Here is a 19,683-nt window from a genome sequence, read left to right as displayed (position 1 = left end):
AGCAGCTGCTCGTCCGTTCCTGCTTCACCCTGCCACCATGAACTGCCTTTAAACTTTGCTTTGGCTCGGTCAACTTCCTCACTTTATCAGGTAGGTGTGTCTATAAGTTATGTTTGTGATTGTTTTTGTTTTTAAAAAAAAGTAACAGTACATACAAATGTAGACCTAGAGTACGCCCCCCTGACTAGCTGGGTTTTTTGTGTGTGTGTTTTTGTGCAGTGGACCACCATGGAGTCAACCCGAGAGAAACGAAAGGAAGAGATAAGCAGGGCTCTGGCTTTTATACAGTGAGTACATTGTTTTTATGTATCAGTACAAGGGCGTTGTAGCAGAAAACGAAACTAACCTTGACGTGCATCCTTGTCAGATGAGATATTTAAGCGCCTCTGATTAAGTTTATGTCTTGTGTTTTAGGTCTCCGTTGGCTTATCCAGATCCTGCAGGGTACCAGGTAGTGACTGTGGTCATCTAATCTGATGTGTGTGTGTGTGTGTGTGTGTGTGTGTGTGTGTTTGCTGTTGTTTTCACATGTTGTTGCTGACATGCATCCTTCTCAGTACAGTTGGTGTTACTTAGTGTCTTGCAAAGGTGTTAAGAACTACTAGAAGTTTATGACATTTTGCTTGGATTGCAAACACACAACACAGAGTAGCGCTTACTTGTGAAGCAGGAGGAAATTGTTGGTTTGTGCTCAGTTCCTTTTGATCTGGTGTGAGGTCTTCCCAGTCTCCTCTTGGTGCTGGTGTAGTGACATTGGTTGAGCAGCAAAGCTTTATGACAATACTGCAGCCCAAGTCAGTTGTCAATTGTAGTGAAATCCCCCCAATCGTTGGACAGCACCCCGTTTATAGGGTTCTGGTTAACGCACTCTCTCCTCAAAGTTTACATTATCTTCTCGATATGGGCACGTTGAGGTCACAGTGTCTGTGTGTCTGCTAATGCATCCGGAGTCCACATATGAAACCTGTTTTTTGAACTCAATGTTTATTTTTCTCGGCCGGTCCTCTTGCACATTACCAAAAAAGTTCTTACTACACTGGTGCATTTACATAAAATCAAATTCACCAAATCACCTTTAGCAGTGAGCTAGGGTGTAATTGCTCACAAAACATCTCTTCTGTGAGGGCCTTAAAGGGGCAGTGTCATGTTAAATCGACTTTTTGGAGCTTTGCCTCATGTTATAATATTATTCCCTCATCAATTTCAAGGCGTTAAATTAGAAAATAATTTAAGTCACTTTTGATGTATATCGTTTTTTTAACAACTGAAGGTAAAATAGTTACTTGATAATGCTATGAAATGGCACTATATGACTGGAAAACGCATATTTTTTTCCGTTTACAGTGAATGTGGGGGATGTCAAACAACTAGACATCCACTAAACTTTACAGGGCTTTCCTTCAGTGTATTGTAAACCTGGCGGGCCACCAGGCTTTACTTGCACCCCCATCAGGCTTTACTTGCACCCCCATCAGGCTAAGCATGGCTTCTTTATTTACTTTAGGTATTTTAAATGTTTCAGAATTTTAGTTATTGTTTCAATATGATTAATTTCTTCCAATAACACATAATTACTTAATGATATTTTCAAATTTCCTGTCACTTTAAAAAAATTTTTTATCTCAAAAACATGGTGGACCACTGGATGACTGCCCTAGTGCTCCTACCACCGGGGTTAGCAAGATTTCTGTGGGAAACCCTGCTGCACATTTGGCACAATGCAGTCAGGAAGCAATTCAGAAACCTGCCGATATTCAATGGTTTGGTTCCGCACTGCTGCAGATGGTGCAAGTCACCGGCAGGACTGTGAATGCACCATTAATTTGGGGCTTACACAGGTTTAGGAGAAGCGCATGCTGCAGTCCAGAGGACTTCTTTGTGAAATGTTTGACTTATTTCAGCAATGCCAGTGCAGTCCAGAGTCTGTGCTGCCACGCTTTAGCCTCGGATTGAAATCCATTCGCATTCCAAACGGGCCCAACTGCAGGCCGGGTCGCTCGAGCATTAGCTTCATTACAGAAACACAGCTAAACAGAACACATTGAGGAACTGGTTTCCTCAGTTCCCAGTTGCTCAATATGCTTTGTTATGGTGGTGATTCAAAACAAAATCCATCATCAAATAAATCAGCGAATACTTWAAAAAAAAGGCTGTTTTAAACACTTTAAACACCCATTGTTTTTTCTGTAATATTTAAAATTCGTCCAAATGGATAACGCGTATCATGTGCCATGACTCTCGGTAAATAAAGGGGCTTTTGTTTGCGTCTTTTCCTCGACTTTCTCACTCAGGACTTTCTGACCCGCCTGGTGTGCAACCTGCTGGAAGAGGGCAACTCCTTCTTCCGAGACCAGCAGTGGGAGGAGGCTGTCAGACTGTTCACCGAGGCCTTGAACATCTCCTCCTACGCCGAAGGAGAGGACATCCAGATCCCTCAAGCTCTGCTGGAGAGCCTGTATGTCAACCGAGCCGCTGCCTACCACAGCATGGTGAGGCTCTCTGCTTTGGTGATGAGTGAAGAAAAGCTGTTTTTGAAATATTAGCAGATGTATTAAATGGATTATAAACCAAGACGATTACATGAATACTACCCTGCAGCCTCAGGTTTTGTTAAATGTAACCCCATAAGCTTGGTGTCACATATTAAGGGCTGATTAAGTTGATTGAATTACTCCTAATGAATCAATTATTGGAGTTATTATCAACAAATTTATCAGTCAAGTTTATTTGCGTTGCATATATCAGCAACAAGGCAGTTCAAAGTGCTTTACATCGTAAAAACAAAAATTAAGTCATAAAAACAACATGTCAAATTAATCGTTAACTGGAGTGTAAAGACTCTGAAAAAGACCATGAGAACAACGTACTCAAAGCAGTAATTACTTCTATTAAGTCATTTTTTATTTTAAATATACTTTTTCCATTTAAGGTAAAATTAAAAAAAACTTTGTCGGTAAATTTGTTCTACCCAGAACTCCTGAAGTGACATAGTTTCAGCTTCACATTATTTAAATTCTGTCAAAATAATCTCCCATTAGGCACATTATGCTATATAATCCAAAAAATAATTATAAGCAGTGTTTCTTTAGCTGCAGATGCCTCCTTTGCTACAAATGATCAAGCGTACAATAAAGAAATGCTACGTTGTTTCATTTTAGGTAATAAAATTTGCATTTTCTCATTGAAAAATGTAAATGAATTATTTTACATCTTTTTATGTATTTCTGAGATTTTGCACAAAAAAACCCGACTTGAAAGGTTAAATTAAAAATCTGCAGAATGTGCCAATTTAAAAAAAAAAATCTGATTCGTCAATGAAAAAATAGAATAGATAGAGTAATCGTTTACTAAAATAATCGTTAGTCGTGGCCCCTCACACATCTGTGTCCAGTTCTTCTCATTCCTCTCAGCAGAACCTCTCGGGCTCCATTAGGTCAGATGAGAACTGAGCCGTTTTCAGGTCCGTCCACGTTAACGGCATTCACAGCAGCTATGTGTAAAATTCCTTCATCGGATTGAAATATAATTGGGTTAAATAACCCAAATGTATCATTTAAATGAGCACAAAGTTAATTAATCCGTGGGTTTACGTGCAGCAGGCTTTAGTTTTAAGAATACAAGCACTGACATGAGCAGAGTTATAAAATTTCTCTAAAAATAAAAAAACAGAAGAAGAAGTTGTACTTCTGTTTGTGCTGAGCATAAAAACAAACGGTGAGCATAAAAACAAACGGTGTGTTGTTTTTGTGTCCTCTGAGTCCCAGAACGAACCTGCAGCAGGTTTTAACAACGTCTGAGACTTTTCTGGCTCCAAAATGAAGCTACAGGCTGAGACACACAAGCTTCTGGTCTTCCTGCATCACAGGATGAGAGCACAACAGGAAATGAAGATCCTCCCAAGCTTTGACCGTAAAATACTAGTTTTAGGCCAGATTTGCTTCCCAGACTTGGCCTCTAGCCACTAATGCTACACACAGGGCGCAAACACAAGGCCCGGTCAGTTTGCTACAATCAGAATAACATAATCAGGACAAGTGTTTACATGCACGCCATTTGGATTATCAGTTTACATAAACCAGACCTCTGGTTCAGATTACAATAGATGCAGAATGTTCTGATTGGGCCGGTCTCATTGATTTATTCCAATTATCTCCATGTAAACGTACGTAATGCCGGCTGTCTTGTGACTGAGTACAATCCCAAGTGAATGTTTAAAAAGAAAAAAAATCCTCTGATGTACAAATGCCTAGTAAAAGCGGTCTGATTGGTTTTAAACAAAGATCTGATCAAACTGAAAATGAGATCCATATGTGATCAGTTTCAGTCTGTCCCAATGTAGAAGTCCAAAGTCCTGCACCACCCGCCTCACATCATCCAGCTGATCCCGGTGGTGACTCAGAAGTCAACATGGATCTTTATTCATACACAATAGACAGTCAGTCACTCTTTATTGTTGGATATATAAAGAAACTAATTGGTGTGACTCATCACTATTACGATTTACCAGCTCAGTAAACTGCAAAAACACAAAGTCTTACCAAGTATGTCTGGTCTACTTTATAGTGGAGATGTTTTACTACACTTCAAATAAAGCAAAACTAACTTACAAGTAACTTTCCAGCAACATTTGGTTTTTGTTTTAATCAAAAAATAGTTGATATTAATTAATTATTTCACAGATAACACTATTTCACATKCTAGAAGTGAAATAATCTGCCAKTACTTTTTAAAATCAGTACTGAGGAATTATTKACTTAAAATAAGTTCCTGAAAAGTTACTTGTACATTAGTTTTCTCTTATTTCAAGTGTACTACTACATTTATGCTAGATACTAGGCCAAAAATACTTTGGATTTTGTGCTTTTTGCAGCGTAAGCTCAGGATATTAGAACAACCAGTGCAGTCGACGGTTCTTCCTGCTGTTGTTTTTACCTTGGCTGTTCTTCCTCCCCTCCTCCTTCTAAACAGTGCCAGCCTGATGAATGTCTGCTAAGAAATGTGGTTAAATCACTTGGATGTTTYTGCTCGGTATTTACCAGGTCATTGAACCTCTGCATACAGAGGAAACACCGCTCAACAGCGCCACCTTGCTGACAACAAGTTCTTTCCAACAAAATAGTAATCGAATGTTCTTTTTTGTGCTTTGTTGTTGTGACACGCCRCCTCGCCGTCTCTTGCTTTATTTAACAAGGGAAAGTATCCTGAAGGCGTGGAGGACTCGGACAGCGCTCTGGCGGTGTGCGACGGCAGTCGCAGGGCGCTCTACAGGAAGGCGCTCTGCCTGAAGGAGCTGGGGAAGCACAAGGAGGCATACGACTGCACCACCATCTGCCTGCTCAGCAACCCTCAAGTACGGTTAAATGTTTATGCCGAGACGTGTAAAAAAAAAAAAGGTCAAAAGATTCACTCGTTTAACTCTCAACAGGACAAGCAGGTGATTGAGCTGTCACAGGAGCTGGCCTCCCAGCTGGGGATGAAAATTCGAAAACCTTATGTAAGTTCAAAAGTGAGCGAGTGAGGTGATGTTTACCTTGTGAAGCATAAGGAAAACAAATATTGTTTTTAGCTTTGGTGTYGAGTTGTTGAGCTTCAATAAATCAAACACAGTGAAACGAAACCAAAACCCAGCTTAGGTTGGTTTAAATCCTATCTTGTAGTGAATTTGGACAATAAGGAAAGAAAAGTCAGTTTTCTTGCCAAAACGTTGTGAACTAATATTTGAGCTGCAAATGGAAAGTAATATTGAAAGCACTTTAATTCTGTAGCTATAACACATTTTTATTTTTACCTTACTGTATTTCATTGTTCAGTTTGGTGTAATGGATCTTCAGTCTGCGTTTAAGACTATGCTGTGAATTTTCCTTTTACATAATTTATTGTTATAGTARTTTATGCTGTTATTCTTAAATTTAAAGTCACCCCAGATTGTATTTTATATTTTTCCCCCCTTTTCTCTCGTCTAGACCCCTCCCAGTAATGTTATTCGAAATGGTGTGAATCATCCAAGTGCCGATGCAGCAGGTCAGAAATCTTCACTTTCATGTCGGCTCTCTCATTAACGCAAAATCAGCCAAAAGTTTGAAATTCTCATGAGATAAATTTTCTTTTTGCTTCACACAGTCGTCTTCTGCAGCGTTGCTAAGCCTGCCATCCCCTCCATGCCTCCTGGCGCCGGTTGYCCTGCAGTCGCTCACCAGGTGAAAGCTGTGGAGGACTTGGAGGTGATGGACGACGACCTGGACAGTCTGCTCGACAGCTTTCCTACTGGCCAGGTTCCATCTGAGGTACAAAGAGCTGTGTTTTGCTTTTTTTTTCTTTGAAGATGAGTAAACTTTATGTAKAAAAAGTAGTAATTATAAGGGGTCCACACATCTTTCAGCGGTTTGGAGGAGTGTGGCAAATGACGGYCAGGAAGTGGGGACAGAGTTGTCCTGTCAGACCATCAGTTCCCGAAACAACACAAGGTTTCTGGACCTGATCCCAGGTGTGCTGACTGTTRAGAGTAAAAGATGTGTGGGGTCCAACGAAGACCCTKGGGAGGTTAAATTTGTGTGACTAAAATCAAGGCCTTRAAATGTCTTAAATTAATTWAAAAAAAAWTKWAAWWRGSYTTWAAWWMMMMARKWRSMRGRMYWWTTWAWKGRARGKTTTTTTTTTKKTTTTTTTCTCAAGGGATTTTTTGTCAGACAAAAAGTTTGAGTCGCACGCAAAATCTTCATTGTGACTCGAGACAGTTGATGCTACTGGCAACTAAATGCTAGTATAGCTTCRCTGTCTATGGGCACAAAGCAGGATTCATAGTTTTTGCCATGCTTGATTGTAATGCAACAAGTTCCTCCAACAATCCCCTGTATTTGTAGTTGTTTTTGCGTTAAATTTTATTCAAGGTGGCATTAAAAATGTCTCAAAAAACCTTACATTTTGACTTCCTGAAGCCGGCAGACACCCTGKATTGCTACTTTAAACTTARTGAGTTGCTATAAATAATTATTTTAGTCGTTGCTTCTCTKATCTCCAAATCTTTCCCAGGCTCTGCCGTTCTCGGACCCTGGCCATGCAGCCACTTCCACCCACTTCCTTCCGGCCCCGTCGCCCCAGCTGCCCCCGGCCTTTTTCAGCTCATCCATCAGCCAGCTCAACTCCTTGGACTTGTTCACCAACGGCGATCACGGCACGACTGCTGCAGCTTTGGATATCCTCGATGACCTCTACACTGCTGGGAATGGATGCGGAGCAGAYGCCTCCACACTGGACAACCTGGACGGGCTTGATTCTCTGGACATCCTTGACGACATTTTGCACTTGACGCCGAATGCTGCTGCTGCTAAGGAGCCTAAAACGAAGCCTGGCGAGGGAAGAAAGACTTTAGATCGAGTGTGGAATGAAGCGGACACTGCGGGGTCCGTTGCCAATGCAAAACCTCAGAATGGCCACATTCCAAAAGCCGCCGCTAACGCCACGAAGCAGCTCGACTCTCTGGAYGCCTTGGACTCCTTCCCCGCTGTGGAACATGTTGGGCCTTCTCTACCAGGGGTTTCTGTTGGTGGAACAAGCCTGGACTCCCTCTCTGACTTCAACTCAAACGGTGATTAAAGTTGATCTGTAGGAGTGGGAGATACGGATATGCAGGAAGCTTGATTTTAAGAACCGTGTGGATGCGAGGATGGGGGGAAATGTTTAAAATTACGTTTTGGATGTTTCTTTGCTCTTTGTAATTTGTGCTCTGCTTTTACTCCTCAGGTTTCTCAGAGTCTGTCAAATCTGCATCTTCTGTAACAAAATCTCCAAATAAACTCAACAAAGTAAGACTGGGTTCACAGCCGGTTGSCTGCTGTTTTATTTTCGGTATTGTTTTCTAACATTAATAGGAGTCATTTTCACTTGCAGGTGAAGGATACCAATAACAACGGGACTGTCCCTAACCCGCTGTCCTCCACCCATGACTTCCTGCCGGCTTGCTCCATCTGTTTTCCTCGTGGTGGTCTGTTGGACGCTTTCTCTTCATCTGATTTGATCCTGACGGATGTCTACAGATAGGTTTTTTTTTTTTTAATGTGTGGGTGTATTTCCTGTCCTAGGTCCAAGTGTGTACAGTTTTGTTCACAAGCCAGACCTGGTCCACAACTGTAAGAGAGACGTTTTGTTGTGCAGACGGAAAGCTGGCTCTTCCTCCGACTGGACAAGAGTGAGACCGCTTCCTGCCCAGTCTGCGTTCTACGGACCTTTTGTTCTTTGTCGYGGTAAGACGACATCAAAGAGACGCTGTTTGTAGTATCCAAGCACTGCTATTGTTATTTAACAAAACAACTCTGTTCCTTTTATCTACCTTGCATTTTTTTTYGCTGTTCCATCCTTAATAATAACCGGTAAAAACTTTGAGAATTAAATGCTAAAAGCTTGGTTTGCYTSTTYAAACATAAAATCTGTYAGCCATTTATGCTGCTTGTTTCAGTTTCTTTCTATTTAAGTAAACGCAGTTTGGACATGTTTATTAAACATRACTGTTTGTGTTCAGGTCCAGCTCAAGKTCATGTGAAGCTGGACCCTGCAGAAAGAAACACTTAATGCTCGCTATTTGCTAGCAGTAGCTGCGTTTCCGTGCACAAAACTTTGTCGATGTTCCTCTTAACACAATTTTGGTGTTTCCATAAATAAGAAGGGAAATAAAAGTCACTCATGTATAAGTTTGTTTACGTGATAAATGATTAACRTTAAAAAAAACATTCTGTGACATGATTCACCKACCACTTCCTGTTGTCTTCTTCGTCACATGACTCCTGTGATGCAGAATAAATGTCTCCAATGCAGCTTTGCRRAATACACTTTCAATATGGCAGAAAAACCACCTGTCACACTAATGGTGTGATAAAAATATTAATATCAAAGAAAGATATTGTGTTTAAATACAACATACAGTTTGAAGTCACACCACAGCATCTCTTTCAGATTGAAGTCCAGACTTTGACTAGGCCTTTCCAAAACCTTAATTTAATGCTTTAACAGTTAGTGTTTTAACTTTTCTRCTTGGTCTGCATGACTTTTTTTCCCCCTTTTTAATAAATGAAACCATGGCTTAAAAACTATTTTTTAAATATTTAATCAGGCTAACGTCATCGGATATTTCTATTTCTTTGAGCTGAAACATTTATTCATTTTTTCTTTTTGATTTGTGTTTTGTATATTCTTTTTGTATGTATAACATCTGTTTTGTTTTAAATGAAATGAATAAATTTATTTAAAAAAAAAAAAAAAAATTTCTATTTCTTTGAGCTGAAACATTTATTCCCAAAAACGCAGAAGAATATTTTTTTTGTTTTGTTTTTAGAGCTGCTGAAGTCTGGGGATTCAGGTGTGTGCAAGTATGGAGAAAAATGCACGTTTGCCTACAACCAGCTGGAGATCGACGTTTGGACAGAGGAAAGAAAGGGACGGCTGGACAGGTACTCTCTGCTCGGATCATCAGCGCTCCAACTGGACCCGGTGAGCAGCATCATCGACCTTCTGCAGGAACACAAGGGCATGTTTATCTTCCTCTGCCAGGTTAGTACGCGCACACTGTCGTATCCGAAGGTCTAAAACTGAAGACAAGAMTTTTAGTTTTTAAGTGTTTCCTGTTATTTCTCCTCAGGAATGCTACGACAGTAAACCTAGAATCATCAGTAAGCGCTCTGTTGTCAGTCAAGCCATCTGCTCCAATTTGGACGCACGTCACAACTTTGACGCCAACAAGTGAGTCGRCACCAACCCCGACCCCTCGAAGCTTCTTTCGTTCGTTCCAGGTTCACACAGCCTCCAACGTCTCCCCTCTGTCTCCTYCCAGGTGCGTGGCCTTTGTGGTGAGGACCCACAACATCAACTACAGCAAAGTCCGTCCTTTCAGYGTGGTGTGCCACTTGGATTTKTGCCGACAGGCCATCCGATACGGCTGCCAGCGGGAGGACAACTGTSTGTTTGCTCACTCCGTCATAGAGCTGAAAACCTGGAGGGTTCAGCGCCACACAGGTGCGGTCCGGTCACACTAACAGACGCGCTGGTTGAACTGTGTCACACAGGTTGTTTGATCCAGGAAGTTTTGTTCTCAGAAGAGTAAAATTTTAAGGTACATTCAGCCCAGGCTAAAATGTTCCATATCCTATTTGTCTGTACCTGAAATATAATCTTCACAATACATTTCAAAAACATTTTTAAAGTGATATTTTCTTCAAAACTTCCTGCATTGTTGTTCTAAAGAGTTGATAAAAAWWWWTTTTTKKTKKTTTTTTTTTTTKAAAGCATCATGTATAGTTGATTTCCACCTTGTAAATACTCAATGGTAAAATAGTGACCAGTTTTTATYCAAATGTGTGTTTATTTACAGGCATCAGTCTGGATGAGATTGTGAAAGTGTCCATGAGATTTTATGACAAGCAGGAACAAAACTCAAGAAAGGAGAAAGAAAAAAGGGTAAGAAAGGGTTCATGTATAGGCTGTCTATTTATTCGAAGTTAGTTTCCATCTTGTTTTCTTTCAGTAGAAAAAGTATTGACCCATTACAAATTTATTTATTTTTCTTTCACACCTAAATGTTAATGTGTTTGTCAAATAAATGTTAATATYTGAGATAACCTGAAGGAAAGCAAAGAGTGGTATTAAAGTGATGATTTCATTTATGGAGAGAAAGTAAACATCCTCTAAGCCTGTCTATTAACCCTTGAAACCAACAACTGGCATCTTGTTTTTACAGTAATTAGAAAAGCAGAAAGGTGTGTGAAAGCGTGAGAGTCTTTTTCCAGCTTTTTGAGCTTTTTGAAAGACATAACTGTCTTATAAASATAAGACAGTTATGTCTTATGTTTTATAGTACTATGTCTGAGTACAGGTGAAGTTTATTCCTGAACAACTCACTGTTTGTAATATAGTGTTCATTGACATCCAACTTTCCATGTTGAAATTCTGACTTATGTTTAAGTTTTCTGACTTTTCCCGGGTTAAATGACTTTTATACAAAAACTGTATGATTGTAAATGTACGATGCCATGAAATAACATTAGCCTCCATTCATTTTCCTGTCTCCAGCTGTCTTCTGGTGGAGGTGGAGGCAAATTAAAAGGATCAAGCAATGCTGGAGCAAGTCTTAACATGAAGATGAAGTTTGCATGTTCGCAGTGCTGGCGGGACGGCCTGATCAGCGAACCGGACAAAGGCCTCAAATACTGTACAGCTAAAGCCAGACATGCGTGAGGAAATACCACAGTCCACATATATTCAGTAGATTTATTTAATGTARCTGGTCTATAAACTCGTATTCAGGCAAGAATCTTTGGGACACAGCACACTGTAGACAGAGACATGCATTCTTGACAGTAGTTATAATAAATAAATGTATTATAATATGAGTAGTACAATATTCTCACTAGACTTTAGTGGCAAAACCATTGACAATCATTTTTAAACCATTAAAGACTGCTTCAGTTAATTAAAAATGTTTTTTTGTAGCCACAGATCTGCTCTATTCAGTGTCTAGATTTAATTTAACCCAGTGCGTCTGGGTTTGTGCCCTTTTCTTTTCYAGGTGGACCAAAGAGAGACGCGTGCTGCTGGTCAGGTCTTCAGAGCGGAGTAAATGGGTTAATGTCCGACCACTGCCRCACGCCAAGAACTTCCCTCTGTACTATGATGTAGGTCTGCTAATCCTGAATATAGGAGGTTTTATTTGTAGCGCTCATCCYGGACGAGCCCCCAAATTTTTGTTGTAGGACTCATTTAGCCCAGAGGTTCAACCTGACATCGAATGTCTTGAACTTCTGCTTCAATATTTCCACATAATGTTGTTTCTTTTTGTTCCTAACAATTCATGAGAAATTCCTCCTGCAGTAAAACAAATTCAASTTTCCTTCACCGAACCTTCACAGATGGTACGACATTCTCCGGCTTGCAATTTTCTCTTTCCTCAAGTGTGGCAGTCACTATAATTTTAGCAATACCAACTTCAAGTAGTATCTTTACAATAAGTTTTGCTTTTGTTTTGGGATCAGCTATCGATATTGGCAGCCCCTGTAGAGTTGGGCCTCTTGGCTGCTTCTCTGTTTAATACAAATGAAATCCACACTTCAGACTTTTATGAGGGGTGAAGAAAATCCTTTCTTCTGTTCACATTTAGGCCCTGTTTTGTGCTGGTTTGTCGCATAAAATGCAACTAAAACACAAACGGCTTCCTGATTTTTACATGACAAAATGTGKAAAAGTCGAATTGGTGTGAACACTTTTGCGATTCTGCGTGTATTTATTCATTTGTTTCTTCTGTCAGATGTGTGCACAGGTCCTGGAGAAGAGAAAATGCAACTACACTGGAAACTGCACCTTTGCTCACAGCCAAGAGGAGAGGGAGATGTGGATGTACATGAAAAATAACGAGTGTGAGTGATTTCAATTTATCCTCCACTGCAGCAGCTACAAAAATAATAAAACAATCACACAAATCCTGTCTGGTGTTTGAATAATTTGGAGTCACATTTTAGATGCGTTTGTTGAACCGGTTGTGTTTGTGTTTGCAGTGCATGACATGGAKCAAGTATACAGCATGTGGCTGGCTTTAGCTGCTCAAAACCGCCAGTCAGATGGRTCCGTGTGCAATCAGTCTAACCCCGAGGAGAAGTTCATCGCCATGCCAACCGACTTTGCAGAACAAATGGTTGGGGAATGGTCCGTTTGCTTATTAATTGGCATTGCAGCAAAAAGGAGGTTTTGAACATGCGTCCTTATTATCCCTGCTTTTAGGACGGCTTCCACTGCCGGCTGTGCGGTAAGCACAGTAACAGCGAGCGGCAGTGGCAGCAGCACATTTCTTCGGAGAAGCACAAAGACCGAGTGTTCAGCTGCGAGGGTGAAGACGAGGCTCTGACGTGGAGCTACCGCTTCCCCGGAGCGTGTTTTAAAATCTGCCCCAAGTAAGCTCCGAATCCGGTTGTCCTGTCCTCCTCTGCTTCAGACGTTTCCTCGGGTTCGGAAACGGCTTAACCCAGGCGATGGCCAGTCGTGAATTGAGCGTAATCTTTGTGCTTTCCAGGATMGGCGGCGGCGGCTGTCCTGATGGCGTAAGCTGCGACTACGCTCACGGTTCAGAGGAGCTGCAGGAGTGGATCGAGAGACGGGATTTTCTCCGACAAAAGCTAGCCAAAGCCAGGGAAGACATGCTCATCATGCCGGACGAGCTTGACTTTGGGAAGTACAACTTTCTGCTTCAGGATTGAGAACAGTGGGACTTCGCGGGGCCGGTTTTGGACCCGGCAACCTGTCKGTGTGATCGTTTCATGCCTCGTTGAACTGAAACCAAAGGGACAGCAATCAGGATTTCCAGCTAGCCAAATATACCATTGAATCTATGAAAGTATTCGCCTTTCAAAAAAAAAGTCACCATCTAAACTTAATTTTGTTAATGTTTTTAAGTCTCTAGCAACAMATTTACTGCTTGTTTTGCATAATGTCAGCCTTATTGTTAAGTATCCTTTGAATGTAATGTATAGATTGTGAAACGTGTAGCTGCCATTAAAGAATCGGTTCTATATTTTTGTCTAAGGTTCAACCATGCTTCCTATTTTTGTTTTTTCTCTTTCTCCCTCCGTTTGTCTTTTTTCAGAAGCAGTTTATCATTTTGTCCCTCAGTTTATCAAAGTTAGCTGAATATTGGAAAAACTTACTTAAAATCAATCACTTTGATTTTAAACAAACAAGCCATGAGACATTTTTATTTTTCTCTCAGAATACTAAATAAACRTCAAGGAAACCTGCTGTCAAAGACTTTCCTTATTTTATTTTCTGAGGTGGAGGGGAGCCCACACAAAACCGATGCATAATCTGACATCTTCATTTATGTTTTCATTTTGCAGAAATTCTCCTTTTTGTCTTTAATTTTTTATAAGAAACATTATGCTGCGTGTACCAGGAATACAGTGCTAGGCATAATAAATTCAACCCTGCTTGCAGTAGCATAATTTTCCACCAAAAGCCAATATATTTAACAGATTTACGATCTTTGCAGGTAGAAAAATATCCATTTGTAGCTCAATTCTTGGTGGCTTTTTTTGGTCTAGTTGATAAGTCCCACTTTTTAGGTTTGTTGGAAGCTGGAGAAATCAATCTCGTCTTCTGACTCTTTGAATCTCTGGAATATAAATATGACATGACACTTGAATCGATGGTTTTTTAGTCGCTAGGATGCTTCTTTTTTTTCCCGTGTCTCCACACAAGTAGGCATGATGCTCATAMTGAGATACAATTTAAAACGTACTGAAATTTCAGTATATTTAATAGTTTACTTTTAAAGTAAGTATTAAATGATTTTTTTTAATTCTATTTTCAGCATATATGTATTAAATATACACATTTCTTAAAAAGCATATTGTTTCATTGGTACACTTGAAAAAATGCTTATTTTGTTCCCTTAAAGTATACTTTTATTTAATATATTTCTTAAGTTTATTTTGGTACAAATATATTTAAGTTTGTTTAAAGTGTTATCAAAATTGCTACAAGCATACTTTTAGTATACTTAAAATGTACTTACACAAATGTAAGTATGTTTTAAATATACTAAAGTATTTTTTTTTCTCACGAGGTGATGGAGGGGAAAAAACTGGCTGTAAAGAGGGGTTACTAATTAAACATCCCCATTTTTGAGGGGAGTAAAGATGGACGAAAGTCCTACCATTACAAATATAAACATGTGGCGTTCGCTGCAATGTACTCTAATTGGAACCACGTCATTTGGTTAGATGAGACTAAGCTTGTGCTTTTTAACAAATGCTAAACCAAACAATATGTTGGAGAAGCATCTCAGAGGAGCACCAGCTWCCTGACTGACGTGGTGGCAGTAAATGTACTATATTAAAGATGTGTAACGCAAATGCTAAATTTGGAGGTGGATGTCGATTCTTGTATTATGTAATAAAATAAGAAACTTCGTTTTAAAGTAATTTGAATTAATGAAAGTCACTTTAGAACTAGATTTTSAGCGTGAATGCTTATATCAATCGACTTTTACATAGATGCAAAAGTATTCTTTTTAGACGAAGTTCTCGGTTTGCTCAAATAGTCACGTACGCCAGCACCTGCTGCCCGGCGCGCGCTCCCGACACAGCGGAACCAGATTGTGTCGTGTTAACCACTGACATGACACCGTTGCACTGCCTGCATCGGCCACTAGGTGTCACTGCTCGCCCCTAATGAAGATCTGCTGGGGACCGCACGTGCAGCCGTGCATGGTGTACAGAACCCAGCTACCAGTCTATAAAACCCTGTTGTTGTTGTCGCTTTGAGGACCCGCCTTCCGCTTTCTGATTGGCTCTCCAGCTCAACTGAAAGGCCGCGCCCTCGAATCCACGGAGTTCGGGGGCGCGGCTTCTGCTACTCATTAAATCCATAAGACTTGGAGACATGCGGGCATCCCTGTGACGCAGAGAAGTTAGTGAAAAGTGAAAAGTGAGTTGCAGAGCGCATATACTGGGTTTGCTTCGTATTTTGAGGACCTTCTTCTGTGTGGAAGCAGTTCTTGTTATTTTGGTGGAGTTTTTTTGTTTTTCTTGTCGACAAGAGCAGGTACGTCACAGTTCATCATGTCAGCAACGAGTGAAATCCTCTTTGGAGAGAGAAGCGAAATTCCTGATCTCCTAAAAGCCCTGGCTGACTATCCCTTCTCTTTTCCAGCTTTTGATGACATCGGTGAGTTGTTTTTTAATGCTATCTATTAATTGTTTCGTTCAGAAAAAGTTTGCATCGATTTATGTTTTTTTCTTTAAACGTTTTAATGCCATTTTAAGTGGAGATATACTCCTACTGTAGGGTTCTGTAAAGCCTAACTATACATTTTAATGTTAGACTAGTACTATTTACATTACTTGTAAAGGATTGCATTRAGTATCTCCATATCACCAGAAATTAATTATTACTTTTAAACAATCATGGGGCTATCTGATGGTGACATTACTTTGTGACAGTCTACATATATATATATATATATATATATATATATATATATATATATATATTTGTTGTTTTCTGTGACTTGAAACTGATGCAGTTTGCTCATAGGATATAAGTAAAAATAAATTAAAACAGATTTGCATACCGTGTACTGGGAAATAATCTGTGATTCATTAGATCACAGTGCAACAGTCGCAGGTGAGTTTTAGGTGTGGCTCACTTATTAGTTTGCTAATATGTCCTCTCCTCATGAACAGCTGTGACATCAGCAGATTGCAATCTTTCAGTTTGTGGTGACAACATGGCCACCCTGATGCTGATGCAACGAAACAGGAACAGCCTTCACTCAGGCTTCACTCAGTGTTTGTTTTTCTACTCAAACTCAACTTTCCAAAATCACACTCTTCTGAACATTACAGCGGTGCAGATAAGTCATTCATTTGCTCTGCAAGTTTCAAATGAATTTAATCTATAGTCCAAAAAAAAAAATAAAAACAAACAGTCTTTTGCGGACGTCACACTTTACCATTTAGTTTGAAGTAAAAAAACAAAACAAAACAAAACAAAAAAAACACATTGTTGTCTCTTCGAGAAACTTAAAAGTGATCTTTTAAGGTTTTTGTTGTTTAGGATTTGTACGTTGTCTTTTGCTTGGTTACTGAGACTTTACTTATGTGTACGAATTATTCCTGTCATTGATTGATGTCTCCGAGKATTACAAAACGGAAAACATGTGAATGAACAACACCCACTGCTTTTGTTTTTTTGAGATCCAGTGAAACACATTGCAACAATTGTCAAAGTGATTACAAATGTTTCTAAAAGTATGCAGTGCGGGGCCGTTTCAGCACCGGATAGCTCCCTGTGTTGTATAGTCCAAGGACAGCACTGTTGTTCTCTTCAAACGGTTCTCTTAACCCTCAGTATGGCAGATTGTCGCATCATCTGCCAAGCTGCACAGAGAAAATTATACGTTTTAGAAGTTTAACTAGGTTATTATATTCTGTCGCTGTTGTTCATGTTTGATTTAATCTGTCACACCTTCTTGTTAAACGGTTAGAAGAGGGATTCTTTAACTTTTCAGTAAACACCAGTAGTTATAAATGCAACATTTTTCCCTTTTCATTCTAAGTTTTATCACTCAAATCTTCCCCATAATCACCCGCAGATCTTCATTCTTCTTGTCTTTAAAAGGTCAATGTGGATTTCACTGCTATGAATGCAATGATCAAGTTGCTTTTCCTCAAATTTCTTTACAATAACGTTACATTTAACATTTACATACAAGATAAAAATATAAAACTTTCCCCACAACTTTTAATAGCTTCCAGCTTTTTATCGTTCTGCAAATATTAAGTAATACTGTAAGTAATAATGAGATGTTGATGTTAGTCAGTTAACTAGCCTCCATTCAGATGCTTAACAGATATGATAGCTGTTGTTTGGCAAATGCAGTTTTACGACAGCATTCCCTTAATAAGAGTGAGTGAAGGCTGACGCTTATGTAGTTTCAGCACCATTACTGCTTCTCTCGAGCAGAAATATTGTACTTCTTGTGAGCAAAAAGAAGACCCATGGAGCTTCGTTTAATCCAGCTGACTAGCAGTGTGCAGGCTGGGAGGACTGATGTTTTTTAGCTCGACTCAGCTGGATAAAACTCTGATCACACAGGCTCCACTTTTCCTTTTCCCTGGCATTAAAATGACTTAAAATAGTGAAACGATTGCACTTCCGTAGATTTTCATCACCTATTCAAACATTTTGACGCAGGTTCTGGTGTCATCTGATCGTGTGGTGTTATAAAGACGGCGTGGTTTACAGGCCGCAGTGCTCTGCGAGGCATTCATGAACCAGCTGCTGCCTGGGAAATTTCCTGGCCTCCTTTCAGCCTGGACTAGCAGCTTGTTTACCAGGCATCTATTATTAATGGCGTAAACAGATACAGGCAGTGGAGATGGGTTGAATGCCTTTCCTGGCCTCCTTTCAGCCCGGACTAGCAGCTTGTTTACCAGGCATCCATTATTAATGGCGTAAACAGATACAGGCAATGAAGGTGGGTTGAATACCTCGGTGCACCTTTCAGTTTGAGAGAGCACGTGACGACCAGAAAGGTGTGTGGAAACGTGAGCGTCCCCCACTTTCTGTGTCAGTTTTTAACAATAATTAAAATTCACTCGTTCTCCGCACTGAGTCGAATGTTTTCATTTTCGGGAACTAGAAACAAATCTGCGAACATAAATTTAAAAACAAAATAAAAATAAAATAAAAAATAAAAAAGTTAGTAGTGAATGATGTCTGTTGTGCTCTTCAAGTGTCCTCGCGCTTGTCCGCTTGTTTTTAATCCGTGAGCACGCGCGTTATGTTCTTGCTGCTGTTCTCCTTTTCCCACACGTGCGGAGGATATGAAGCCACGCCCCTCGACAGCTTGCGCTTTCACGTGAGGGAAGGCGAGGGCGGGCCGCACGTGTTTGTCCACGAGTGTCCCGTTCTTGCGAGAGAAGTCACAGCAGACAGCCTGTGTTTTTGGGAGAGATGCTGACTTGCGACCTCGACTGCACGCCATACGTAAACTTTAATTAATTTATAATTTTTTTGCCTTCTTTATCTCTACGGGTTTTGTCCAATCTAGTGAGAGTTTTCATTTATATTTTTAGTGCCATTTTTTTTTTAAATAGAAAAAATATGTTCAGATATCTACATATTCTTACAGTTTGTACATGTGGTTCGTGATATTATTCTATGTACATTATCTTTCAGCAATTATTACCTATAAGACAGAGTAGCAACTACAACAAAAATGAGACGCTGATACATATTCATGTTCAAAAGCAGCGACGACCAATCAGCTCCTACTATTCCCCCTCAGTGGGTGGTACTCGCGCTCATGAATATCCAATGAGCGCGCTCGGTGGGTACGCAGAACGAGGCGGTTGTGAAGTCTATTAGACTCGTCTTATTATTGATAAAGAAGGTCCGACATTAGCTGTGGTTGAAGAAAAAGTGGGGAATTTGTGCGGGGTTTTTATCGCCGTGGTTCTGGACCGAGCACTAGCTGCCAACTCAGCCTCCGTCTGCCTGGAACCTTGGCACGGAATAATGCCTGGCAAAGCCGAGGTGGCAGTGGCGCTCCCAGCCGCAGCGGCTCCTCCGAAGTCCTACCCTTTTGTTTTAAAGAAGATCATGGACATCCCACCTCCTAATATCCTGGACGAAGGAGACGACGGTAAGCTGCGGGTGTCAATCTTCTTAAGAGTTTTACAGGGCTTTTATTTTAAGGTAACAGAACTAGTTCACACACGCACGCACACACACACACGCACACACACACACACACACACACACACACACACACACACACACACACACACACACACACACACACACACTTCGTGTGCTACTTAGGGATCATTATGTGTGTGGGTTGTTTTTTTTAGCATAAGGGTGTTGGTGTTGGAGTGGCTTGTGTGCCATGTCATGTGTTGCTCTAAGCCTGTTTCATCTGAAGCTGGGGTTGGGGAGGGGAAGGGGGRGTGGGGGGTAGCGTAAAAAGAACAAAAAGTTCCCACTTCTCTGGGCCGCTCTGAAGCCAATAAAACCACTCTGTTAGGACACTTCCAGACGGAGAAATGGCAAGGCTTTTTTATCCAACTCATACTTTAAATGTTTTATTTGTTTTTCACAGCTCAGACTGTGTCGCTTTGTGTCTGGGGCTGTTTATGCGGAAGA

At 40.4% G+C, this 19,683-nt stretch overlaps 2 protein-coding genes across 3 annotated transcripts in view; both read left to right on the top strand.

Annotated features, from left to right (window-relative positions):
* The first annotated feature begins 3 nt into the window (after window positions 1-3).
* LOC103468458 (zinc finger CCCH domain-containing protein 7B-like) lies at window positions 4-13,561 on the top strand. Its single transcript, XM_008415564.2, has 22 exons — window positions 4-90; window positions 220-287; window positions 415-451; window positions 2,292-2,489; window positions 5,192-5,350; window positions 5,426-5,494; window positions 5,964-6,021; window positions 6,121-6,284; window positions 7,030-7,585; window positions 7,741-7,802; window positions 7,888-7,981; window positions 8,079-8,240; window positions 9,326-9,540; window positions 9,629-9,729; window positions 9,821-10,002; window positions 10,358-10,443; window positions 11,056-11,216; window positions 11,552-11,657; window positions 12,287-12,395; window positions 12,534-12,670; window positions 12,757-12,926; window positions 13,046-13,561. Exons 2-22 carry the CDS (start codon window positions 229-231, stop codon window positions 13,227-13,229), a joined length of 3,069 nt encoding a protein of 1,022 aa, XP_008413786.1. The 5' UTR covers window positions 4-90; window positions 220-228; the 3' UTR covers window positions 13,230-13,561.
* Window positions 13,562-15,395: 1,834 nt separating this feature from the next.
* LOC103468456 (thyrotroph embryonic factor-like) overlaps window positions 15,396-19,683 on the top strand; it is a 10,467-nt gene continuing 6,179 nt past the window's right edge. Inside the window, exon 1 of one of the 2 annotated variants that reach the window (XM_008415558.2) lies at window positions 15,396-15,696. In XM_008415558.2, coding sequence (XP_008413780.1) covers window positions 15,591-15,696 — 106 coding nt within the window. In that variant the 5' untranslated portion in view covers window positions 15,396-15,590. Of the gene's footprint in view, window positions 15,697-16,530; window positions 19,181-19,683 lie in introns of those variants that run through there. The other variant, XM_008415557.2, reaches the window with a different exon arrangement.

The sequence above is a fragment of the Poecilia reticulata genome, linkage group LG8, assembly GCF_000633615.1.
Source record: "Poecilia reticulata strain Guanapo linkage group LG8, Guppy_female_1.0+MT, whole genome shotgun sequence".
NCBI lineage: Eukaryota > Metazoa > Chordata > Actinopteri > Cyprinodontiformes > Poeciliidae > Poecilia > Poecilia reticulata.
Note: the sequence above shows the minus strand (reverse complement) of the source record. Positions and strands in the feature narration are given on the sequence as shown.